This window comes from Carcharhinus amblyrhynchos, chromosome 2 (assembly GCF_965287045.1).
Source record: "Carcharhinus amblyrhynchos chromosome 2, sCarAmb.v2.hapA, whole genome shotgun sequence".
In the NCBI taxonomy this organism is placed as follows: Eukaryota; Metazoa; Chordata; class Chondrichthyes; order Carcharhiniformes; family Carcharhinidae; genus Carcharhinus; species Carcharhinus amblyrhynchos.
The window spans coordinates 50,425,860-50,438,209 of NC_137325.1; the positions used below are offsets into that span (position 1 = coordinate 50,425,860).

At 41.7% G+C, this 12,350-nt stretch overlaps 1 protein-coding gene across 1 annotated transcript in view; it reads right to left on the reverse strand.

The window, feature by feature from the left end:
• The window catches only part of dnah5 (dynein, axonemal, heavy chain 5), a 350,257-nt gene that overhangs the window by 88,762 nt on the left and 249,145 nt on the right, over positions 1–12,350 (reverse strand). Inside the window, exons 60-61 of the mRNA XM_080205374.1 lie at positions 7,006–7,185; positions 4,626–4,763 (exon numbers count right to left, since the gene is read on the reverse strand). Of these exons, the coding sequence (XP_080061500.1) occupies positions 4,626–4,763; positions 7,006–7,185 (318 nt within the window). The remainder of the gene's footprint in view (positions 1–4,625; positions 4,764–7,005; positions 7,186–12,350) is intronic.

The window sequence follows — 12,350 nt, forward strand, 5'->3', positions numbered from 1 at the left end:
CCACTCAGCTGTTGGGATTGAAGAAACAGTGAAAAGACAACAAGTATGAAGTCACTGAAAATCATAAGTTGCTTGGTCAGTCGGTTCATAGGGTAAGGGACTGTGTATAAACAGCTGGGTGAATTCATTTTTTGAAGAAAGGTCTATAAATATCTGGATAAGAGAGATACCTACAGGGCTCCAGTAATTTATTGATAATTGTACAGTTTTATTATTTCAAGGTTTATTGGCAGAAATGAAGCTGATTGGGAATTGCAGCAGTTATAAATTATAAACTAATTAAAAGTAATTCATCAGTTAACATTTTATTGCGTTTACTTGACTTTCAATTTTAGTGCAGAAAATAAATAATTCGAGGCACGGCAAGGCCACTGAGTGCACATTCAGTACACTGTTGAACTATTTCCCTACTCCTTTCCTCGCTTTCTATTATTTTCTTTGGCATTCAAGTTCATGTTCCAATGATTCCCTTTCTTTCTGTTTTTGCTCAAGTAACTTAATTTCTCTTTCTCAACACTCAAGTTTTTGCTTTTCTCTCTTTCCAAATCAAGTTGCTTCTTTTATAACTGAATCCTTGTCAATTCAATCTGCATTTTATCAGGATTATCTTTTTCTTCCTTACGGTTCAAGTGTTAAAAAACTTGAACCTTAAGGAAGAAAGAGTTCTTCATGCTTGCTTCTAATTCTACTTTAAACTTATCTGCTATCGGCTTCAAATTAATCTTTGTTATCTGTTGCAGGCCACTCGAAGATAGGTTCCTTCTTTTGAGTTATGTTTCAGCAATAGACATAGTCATTTTAACTTTTCAATAAATACAGCAAAATTCACCATGAAATCTTGGTTGTTCAAACTGTCCCACCCAGTGTACCATTCATGGATTTGAAATCTTTCAAGAACCCTTGCTGCATTTGTTACAATCTCTGTGGAGACCAATAACTTTCAAGAAGAAACTCCCAGTTAGTAACTGAAGGGATGACATGATAAGATTTCACATGGAGTTAACTTGTACCTTAAGCCACAAAACAGGACATGTGCCATTTACATCATAGCTATATTTACATTGTCCTTCAATTATATATTCAATTGTCTCTGAACCACTCCAAATTGATGCTTCAGTCCTGAGGGTTTACTCCTGTTTTCTCTGTTTCTCAGCCAGGCTGAGATAATCACAGAATTATCTTTCACAGCAAGGACTTTTTCCCTATAGATTCTTTAGCAAAAGCTGGGTGAAATTTACAACCTCATTTTAACTCTAATGAGTTTAGTCTTTTCAATCTAAGTACGGGTTCCCACCTACAGTTCTCCCTTTACTGAATCTTGGCAGACTAACTTGCTGATGAGTTTCAGCACTGTCTTTATAACACTTTTCCTTTTACAGCCCATCTCCATGGCAATGTAAATCATAAGGGCTTTGTATCCAGGTATAAACACTGATTAGCTGTTGACTTTCCAAATCCCTTTTATTTTGGAAGCACAAATGTTTATAACTCAACATTCTCAATACCTTTCTGAGACTTTGGTGACTCTTGTCTATGATGTGGAGATGCCTGTGTTGGACTGGGGTAAACACAGTAAGAAGTCTCACAACACCAGGTTGAAGTCCAACAGGTTTATTTAGTAGCACAAGCCACTAGCTTTCGGAGCGCTGTCCCTTCATCAGGTGAGTGGGAGTTCTGTTCACAGACAGGGCATATAAAAACCCAAACTCAATTTACAAAATAATGGTTGGAATGCGAGTCTTTACAGGTAATCAAGTCTTAAAAGTACAGACAATGTGAGTGGAAAGAGGGTTAAGCACAGCTTAAAAAGATGTGTATTGCCTTCAGTCAGGACAGTTAGTGAGATTTTGCAAGCCCAGGCAAGTCGTGGGCGTTATAGAAAGTGTGACATGAACCCAACATCCTGGTTGAGGCTGTCCTCATGTGTGCGGAACTTGGCTATCAGTCTCTGTTCAGTAACTCTGCATTGTCATGTGTCATGAAGGCCGCCTTGGAGAACACTTACCCAAAGATCAGAGGCCAAATGCCCGTGACCGCTGAAGTGTTCCCCAACAGGAACAGAACACTCTTGTCTGGTGATTGTCAGACAGTGTTCATTCATCCATTGTCGTAGCGTTTGCAGGGACTCCCCAGTGTACCATGCTCGGGTATGCAGCATATCAGGTAGACAACATTGGCTGAGTTGCATGTGTATGTACCATGTACCTGGTGGAAGGTGTTCTAACATGATGATCTGGCACGTCTTGCAGTGGTTGCTGTGGCAGGGTTGTGTGGTGTCGTGGTCACTGTTCTCCTGAAGGTTGGGTAGTTTGCTGCAGACAATGCGTCCAGAGTGGAGAAGCTAAGACATCTTCTCCGGAACCCTCAACATGTCATTGATGAAGACGAACATCTTGCCAGGGCCATCCCCACTTCTTACCTTCAAACAACCGCGCAACCTCAAACAGACCACTGTCCACAGCAAACTGCCCAGCCTTGAGGAGAACAGTGACTACGACACCACACAACCCTGCCACAACAACCTCTGCAAGACGTGCCGGATCATTGATACAGATGCCATCATCTCACATGAGAACACCATCCACCAGGTACACGGTACATACATTTGCAACTAGGCCAACATTGTCTACCTGATATGCTGCAGGAAAGGATATCCTGAGGGCTGGTACATTGGGGAGACCACGCTGATGCTACGAAAACAGACGAATGAACACCACTCGACAATCACCAGGCAAGAGTGTTTTCTTCCTGTTGGGGAACATTTCAGTGGTCATGGGCATTTGGCCTCTGAAATTTGGTAAGCGTTCTCCAACACGGTCTTCACGACACATGATAAGCAGAGTTGCTGAGCAGAGACTGATAGCCAAATTCTGCACACGTGAGGACAGCCTCAACCGGGATCTTGGGTACAGTCACACAGTCATGACTTGCCTGGGCTTGCAAAATCTCACTAACTACCCTGGCTGGAGACAATACACATCTCCTTAATCTGTGCTTAACCCTCTCTCCAATCACATTATCTGTACCTTTAAGACTTGATTACATCTAAAGACTTGCATTCCAACCATTATTTTGTAAATTGAGTTTGTGTTTTTATATGTCCTGTTTGTGAACAGAACTCCCATTCACCTAATGAAAGGACAGCAAGCGCTCCAAAAGCTAGTGGTTTGTGTTACCAAATAAACCTGTTTGACTTTAATCTGGTGTTGTGAGACTTCTTACTGATTCTTGTCTAGCCACTGTTCGCGTATAGGGTGTTGCCCTTGTCTCCAAGCATAAACACCATGCACCTCCTCCTATTGTCAACAATCAAACTACCCCGGCTTGCTGTCAGGCAGACTTCAAAACAGTTCATCTGACTCACTTCATTTTACCTTAAATTTAAAAAAGCAATCCCAAAACTTAACAATCTTATAAATCTCAGAACTGCAATACAAATAATTTTCAACCATGACCAGTACAGACTCCAGTTGAGGATGTGCTAACCAGCAGAAGGTTTCTGAACCCACAAGACCTCTTAAGACCTAGAAGCAACACAAGCACAACCAGACTAGTTCAATGCTTTACTTAGCTGTGGGACAGCTTCACAACTTGGGAATCTTTACATATGAACATGTGAATTAGGAGCAAGTGTAGGCCACATGGTGCCTCAAGCCCACTCAATAAGATCATGGCTAATCGGACTGTAGCTTCAATTCCATATTCCCCACCTACTCCCAACACTTCTCACTCTCCTGTTTATCTAACTCTGCCTTGAAAATATTCAAACACTCTGGTTCCATCACCTTTGCAGGAGAGTTCCAATGACTTACAACCCTCAGAGAAAAAAATTCTCCTCATCTCTGTCTTAAACACTTTATTTTAAACAGTGACCCTGGATTCTCCCACAAGATGGAACATCCTTTCCACATCCATCCTGTCAAGATGCCTCAGGATTCTGTATGTTTTAATCAAGTTGCTCCTTATTCTTCTAACCTCCAATGGATACAAGCCTAGCCTGAACAAAATTTCCTCATATGATAACCCACCCATTCTACAGCAGCAGTCACAGGGATTGAGTTGTTGCTGACAAATTCATTCACTCTGCTCCTTACTGCTGAACATTATGGAAGTTGTTCCTCCGAATGAATGCCAGATCACTTCAGGTGACATTAAGGGCCACACACATATAATGGGGCTGGAGTCATGCGCTTATCAGGGACAGCATACTCCCTTCCTGGAAGGTATTAGTTTTCAGTGAATTACCACCTTAGAGAAGTTTACAAGATTAATGTATAAGGCCTTATTAGAATGCATGGGGAAACATTTTGTACTGCATTTATGCTGCACATAACGGATGCAATCTATGAACTTTAAATCATTGGTCAGTTGATATCTATTTTTGGTAACTGGTTAGCTCATGGCATATAAACTTTGTATAATCAGAACTCAGCATTAATGGATTCAGAAAACTCAAATAATTTGTAGCCAGTTAACCTAACATAAATATATATTTCCACCAAAAGGCATTCAAGTTGTAGAAATTTTCTACATGTAATTAAAGGTAAGAAATTGTTTCTAATTGTTAAAACATTACATATAATTTAAAAACAATAAAAATTTGACTATAATCACTTAATACTCACTTGTTTCTCTGTCATGGCCTTATCATATGCTGCCTGTACAAAGTCCAGTTCTGCTTGTTTGGCGTCCAACTCTGCTTGTGCCTTCTGAAGATCTAACATAGCCAAAGCCAGGCGATTTTCCTGGATTGCCAAATTAGCCTAAAAGCAAGGGATGTACATTTGTAAGGTATAATTTCAAATAATAAGTAATATATACTGTAGGTTCCTCTTTTCTATAAAATACATTCTTCAACAATGTGACATCATCCGGAGATATGGCAAGAGCTTTTGTTTGTTTGCTGATACCATCAAGGATTCCTCTTCGCCACCTCACTTGACAGTTTAGTTTCTGGTCTGATATCAAATTCTGCATAAGTTGCAGCTTCCTGCAGTTTCATAGTAGATACTACCTATGGTCTCTTTCTCAAAATCTGTCTTCTTATGACATGCCATATTCTCAAGTTCATCAGACTATTCACAGTCTTGTCATATTGTCTTGTACATTCTTGCAACCCTAAGGAAATTTAACATGTCAGCTACAACTCTCACCAACTTTTACAGATGCACCAAAGAAAACATTCTTTTTGATTTTATCACAGATAAATATTGCTCCTGTTCTGCCCAAGACTGCAAGAAACTACAAAAGGTTGTGAACGTAGCCCAATCCATCATGCAAACCAGCCTCCCATCCATCGACTCTGTCTACAATACCCGCTGCTTTGGCAAAGCAGCCAGCATAATTAAGGACTCCATGCACCCCGGACATTCTCTCTTCCATCTTCTTCTGTCGGGAAAAAGAGATAAAAGTCTGAGGTCACTTACCAACCGACTCAAGAGCAGCTTCTTCCCTGCTGCCATCAGACTTTTGAATGGACCTACCTTGCATTAAGTTGATCTTTCTCTACACAAGCTGTAACACTACATTTTGCACTCTCTCATTTCTTTCTCTATCAATGGTCTGCTTTGTCTGTATAGTGTGCAAGAAACAATACTTTTCACAGTATGCTAATACACGACAATGATAAATCAAATCAAATATTATACAATATTGAGTAAGCTTTAAACCACAGATCCTATCCATCATTTATGTCACCTAGTTTCAGTTTTGCAATATCAACCATCTTAATTCCCACATCTGACATAATTCTGCTACTTCCATTATCAACTAATGCAACCCTTTCCATTTCTGATCTCACGTCCTCCTCTTTCTATAAACTCCAATGCATTCAATGTCTTGTTCAGCAATATGCTTTACTTAACTATCACTCCCACATTCACTGACTGACTGCCACCAATATCTTGTTCTCCAAATACATTTAAAGTTCTTGTCATTCCCTGCAATTCTTTCTCCACAAGCTCATTATCCCTAAGAATTCCATTATTTTCATTCCAACACTTTATTCATTCCCCCAACACATTCTCATATTTCCTCTCCACACACACCGCCCCAGCCTTCCCAACATCTCTGCCCCAACTGTTCACTCCAAGCTTAATGATGATTTCAGAAGTTTTGGGCCCGATCTCTGGAACTTTGAAACTTTTCTCATGCATCTCTGTATCTTTTCTCCTCTTTCTCCATTTTTATAAAGCTCCTTAATTCTGCCATCACCTGACAAAGGATTCATTTCCACATTCACCCAAGAGGTGCCTTGGGACTTATTTTGTTAATTACATTCACAGATACAAATTGTTCACACATTTATAATATTGTTACAATCCAGAAAGGCTATTTGGCCCATCAGGTCTGCACCAGCTCTTACAGGAGGTTGCCTATTTTAATAGTTTTGGTCTACAATGACACATACAAGGATTATTCAGACCATGAATGCTGCAAAATGACAATGATTTCTTAACTAGAAGAGTAATGCTAGCAGATGCAATAAACGTTTTCACTTGTTCCATTTGTTCTTTATTTATGCTACTATCAAAATTTAGCGGTTCTGTCTTCTCTCCCATAAAATACTATTGTAGACTTTTTTTTGGAATGAACAATCAAATACTATGAGGGCAATTCTCCCAGCCCATTGTGCTGCTCATGCATTGAGGTAGGACAGTGGGAGGCCAGGAATGGAGGGCGGGGGGGTGTGTGTGTGTGTGGTGGTGGCTGGCAGTGCGGGACCACTGCGCATGTGCTGATCTCGGGACTGACAGATCAGTGCATGCAGTGGTCCACTCAGCACTATGCTTCTGGCTCTCCAGTGGCAATAGGCCCCGATCCCTGATTTTCAACGTGAATCTCGCTAGGGCACTTTGCAGTGCTCAGAGCATGGGAGATTCATTTTGAAAATCCTGCTCAAAAAAATCAGCAGAAGTTAATCCCGTTTTTACACGAATTTAGCACTTAGGCTTTTTTGGGAGAATCGTCCCTGATTTAACATTGAATATGTTCACCTTAATGTACCTTTAAAGGTAAAACCTCCTTGTTAATGGAGAAGAAGGAAGCCATAGCCTTTGTCCAGGAGCAGATCCCTGCTACATTGCCACATACTCTCTTGGCTGTTTCAATATTGTAGTCAGCCATTTCAAAGTAGGGCTGAAGTAAATCGACAACTTCTTCATTAATTGTATCTTTGGGAAATTGCTAGAAGGATAAAATAATATGATTAAGCGTTTAGAATCATAGGTTCCCTACAGAGCAGAAGGAGGTCATTCAGTCTATCAAGTCTATACCAATTCTTCAAAACAGTATCTTACCCAAGCCCACTCTGCCATCTTATCCCCATAAGAACATAAGAACATAAGAAATAGGAGCAGGAGTAGGCCATCCAGCCCTTCGAGCCTGCCCCACCATTCAATAAGATCATGGCTGATCTGTCGCTGCTCAGTTCCACTTTCCCGCCCTCTCCCCATAACCCTTAATCCCCTCTCCTATCAAAAACCCATCAACCTGCGTCTTAAAAATATTTAGCGAGGCAGCCTCCACCACTTCAACGGGCAGAGAATTCCAGAGATTCACCACCCTTTGAGTGAAGAAGTTCCTCCTCAACTCCGTTCTAAACCGCCCCCCTTTTATCTTGAGGCTGTGCCCCCTAGTCCTACTGTCTTTTTTGAGCGGGAAGAGTCTCTCCACCTCTATCCTATCCATCCCATTCATCATCTTATACGTCTCAATGAGATCTCCTCTCATTCTTCTAAACTCTAACGAGTACAAGCCCAGTTTATTCAGCCTCTCCTCATAGCTCAAGCCCTTCAACTCCGGTATCAGCCTAGTAAACCTCCTCTGCACTCCCTCCAAGGCCAAAATATCTTTGCGCAGGTGCGGCGCCCAAAAATGCACACAGTACTCCAGTTGCGGCCTCACCAATGCCCTATACAGCTGCAGCAAGACCTCCCTACTTTTATATTCAATCCCCCTCGCTATGAAGGCCAGCATCCCATTCGCCTTCCTGACCACCTGCTGCACCTGCAAGCTGGGTTTTTGCGACTCATGCACAAGGACCCCGAGGTCCCTCTGCACCGTCGCCTGCTGCAGTTTTTCGCCTCGTAAGTAATAGTCCTTCCTACCATTTTTCCTACCAAAGTGGACCACCTCACACTTGCCAACATTAAATTCCATTTGCCATTTCCTGGCCCATTCGCCCAGCCTATCTAGATCCTTCTGCAGACTCTCCACACCCTCCGCACAATTTGCCGTTCCCCCAATCTTGGTGTCATCAGCAAATTTCGACACTCTACACTCGGTTCCCTCCTCCAGATCATCTATATAAATGGTAAAAAGCTGAGGCCCCAGCACCGACCCCTGGGGCACTCCACTAGTCACCATCCGCCAATCCGAATAGCACCCGTTGACCCCCACTCTCTGCCTCCTATTTGACAACCAGTCCTCTATCCACGCTAACACCCTACCCCCAACTCCATGTCCCTCGACCTTCTGCAATAACCTCTTGTGAGGCACTTTGTCAAACGCTTTCTGAAAATCTAGAAAGACCACATCCACCGGCTCTCCTCTATCCACCGCCCTAGACACATCCTCATAGAACTCCAGTAAATTTGTCAGACACGACTTCCCTTTAATGAAACTGTGCTGCGTCTGCTCTATCAAGCAATTCCCTTTAAGATGTCTCGCAATTTCCTCCTTAATGACAGATTCTAACATTTTACCTACCACAATATCCCCAATATCGTACATGTTTACCATGGTTAATCTATCTAAGCTACACATCTTTAGGCATTTAACATGGCCAATCCATCCAACCTGCACATCTTTGCACTGTTGAGGAAACAGGAGAAAACCCATACAGACATGAGGAGAAGAAATAAGCTCCGCACAGACAATCACCCAAGGCCAGAATCGAAGCTGGGTCCCTAGCACAATGAGGCAGCAGTGCTAACCACTGTGCTGCCATATCTGCAGTCATTTTGATTATGTTTATACCTATTTACACAATGATAGGTGAGAGCTGGCAAGGTGGATACAAAACTGGCTCAGTCAAAGAAAACAGAGTGTAAAGTGGAAAGGTCTGTTTCTGAATGGAGGGCTGCGACAAGTGGCATTCCTCAGGGATCAGTGCTGGGACATTTGCTGTTTGTAACATATATAAGTGATTTGGAGGAAAATGTAACTGGATTGATTACTAAATTTGCGGATTGGTGGATTTGTGGATAGAGAAGAGGACCATCAGGGGGATACAGCAGGATATAGATCTGTTGGAGACTTGAGCGGAGAGGTGGTAGATGGAGTTAATCCGGGTGAATATGAGGTAATAATTTTGGAAGGTCTAATACAGATAGGAAATTTACACTAAATACTCCTTAAGAGTATTGATAGGCAAAGGGATTTGGGTGTACAGGTACACAGATCATTGTAAGCGGCAATGCAGGTAGAGAAGGTAGTCAAGAAGGCATACGGCATGTTTGCCTTCATCAGCTGGGCATTGAGTTTAAAAATTGGCAAGTCATGTTGCAGCTTTATAGAACCTTAGTTAGGCCACACTTGGAATATAGTGTTCAATTCTGGTCATCACACTACCAGAAGGAAGTGGAGGCTTTGGAGAGGGTACAGAAAAGATTTACCAGGATGTTGCCTGGTAAGGAGTGCATCAGTTTTGAGGAGAGATTGGAGGAACTTGGTTTGTTCTCACTGGAATGACAAGAGTTGAGGGTGAACCTGACAGAAGTTTACAAGATTATGAGAGGCATGGATAGGGTGGATAGTCAGAAGCTTTTTCCCAGGATGGAAGAGTCAATTACTAGGGGGCATAGATTTAAGGTGAGATATGCAAGGTTTAAGGGGATGTATAAGACAGATTTTTTACACAAAGGGTAATGGGTGCCTAGAACTCGCTGCCGGGGGAGGTAGTGAAAACAGGTACAATAGTGACTTTTAAGGGGCGTCTTGACAAATACATGAAAAGGATGGGAATAGAGGGATACGGTCCCCAGAAGGTTACATGGTTTTAGATAAGTCGGTGCAGGCTTGGAGGACTGAAGGGCCTGTTCCTGTGCTGTAATTTTTTTTTGTTCTTTGTTCATAGTCTAACTTAAATTTAGAAATACTATTTTTTCCAGTCTGAATAAATGACTAATTCAATAAGTTATTCTGTCAGTCTTTCAGTGCAATTTTAGTAACAAGCATAGTTTTTTAAAAAATGTTTAACAGCTGCTACAATAATATGCTAAATGACAAGCTTAATGTACAGAAGGGACATGCAAGGCCCTGAATGTGTTGTTCCTCAATTTATATTACATTTTCTACAGGCTCATTAATGAAGTCTGAGTCCATTCCACTGATATGTGGAGCTGACTGCATTATTTCTATATTGGAAGTTGTGAGTGTGAATGGGGTGGAGAGTGTGGCAAGGGCAGTGGGGGCAGGCATATGCAGCAAGGGAAGAAAAATATATCTTCGATTCATCTCAATGGAGATGCCAAAATAACAAGATGGTTTCGGTGATATGAACTCAGTCTGAACTGTCCTCCCATCCAAAGGACAATTTAGCCTCAAGGAAAATGTTGAAAAGAACAGAAGAGGCATTTTCAGATCCCTGAACACAATAATAGGCCAAATGGACAAAATTAAAAGTAGCAATTATTGCTAAGGCCAAAACAAATTTAAAATTGGATTTATAACTTGCAATTTGAGTAATTAAACCCACAATTTTCTGATAATACATAACAGTCATTGTCACTAATGAACACTTAGAAAATCACACCTATTATGTACAATTTGGACTTGTACAAAGGAAATGCAGAAAACAAAACCAAATAGTGTTTTATCCACACAAGACAGACCTGGGGATACAAAGAAACACACATAGAAAATAGAAGCAGAAGTAGGCCATTCGGCCGTTTGAGCCAATGATCACCATTCATTGTGATCATAGTTGATCATCAAATTTAATGCCCTGATCCCATCATTCTCCCATATCCCTTGATCCCTTTAGCTCCAAGAGCTAATTCCTTGTTGAAATCACACAATGCTTTGACTTCAACTACTTTCTGTGGTAATGAATCCCACGATTCACCACTCACTGGGTGAAGAAATCACTCCTCACCTCAGTCCTAAAAGAATTACTCCTATTCTCAAACTATGACCTGGACTTCCCAACACTGGGAACACGGTGGCACAGTGATGAGCACTGCTGCCTCACAGCGCCAGAGACCCCGTTCGATTTCCGGCTTAGGTCGCTGTCTGTGCGGAGACTGCACGTTCTTCCCGTGTCCATGTGGGTTTCTTCTGAATGCTCTGGTTTTCTCCCACAGTCTGAAAGATGTGCTTGGTTAGATGCATTGGCTATGCTAAATTTTCCTCACTGTACCTGAACAGGTGCTGGAGTGTGGCGATGAGGGGATTTTCACAGTAACTTCATTGCAGTGTGAATGTAAGCCTACTTGAGACACTAATAAATAAACTTGTTAAAACATTCTTTTTGAATCTACCCTGTCTAATCTTGTTAGAATTTTATAAGTTTCTATGCAATCCACTCTCACTCTTTTAAACTCCAAAAGTATATAATCCTAACCAATTTAATCTTGCCATCCCAGGAAATAGCCTGCTAAACCTTTGCTACACACTCTCTATAGCAAGTACATCCTTCCTCAGATAAGGACACCAAAACTGCACACTGTACTCCAATTTGACCTCACCAATACCCTACAGAATTGCAGTAAAACACCCCTATTCCTATACTCAAATCCTCTTGCTATGAAGGCCAACATACTATTTGCATTCTTTACTGCCTGCTGTGCCTGCGCGCTTACATGCGGCAACTAATGCATAAGAACATCAAGGTTTTGCTGAGTATCTACCTCACTCAATTTAAACCTTTTAAATAAGAATCCACCTTTTTAGTTTTGCTCCCGAAGTGGGTAACTTTGCAGTCATCCATATTATACTGTTTCTACCATGCAAATGCCTACTCATTCAGCCTGTCTACATCACACTGAAGCATCTATGTATCCTCCTCACAGCTCACCCTCCCATTCAATTTTGTATCATCTGCAAATCTGGAATGGAGTTAAGGAAAAATTTCAAAGTCTTTGGGTTTGGAGGCCGAAGGCTGCTGGGAAAATTAAGTGACAAGCCCCGCACTCCAACTTGTGCAGTGTTCACCTGCACAGCATTCTCCTGGTCAGCACAACAGCCCCACTTCAGCATTTCAAAAAGGTAGCTGACTACCACCTTCTCAAGGGAAACTCGGGATGGGCAATAAATTCTGGTCCAATGCCCAATGAATAAAAAAAACTTATTCCTTCCTCTGCAGGCACCTCACATCCCTATCTCAGCAGCCCACACCCACACAGACC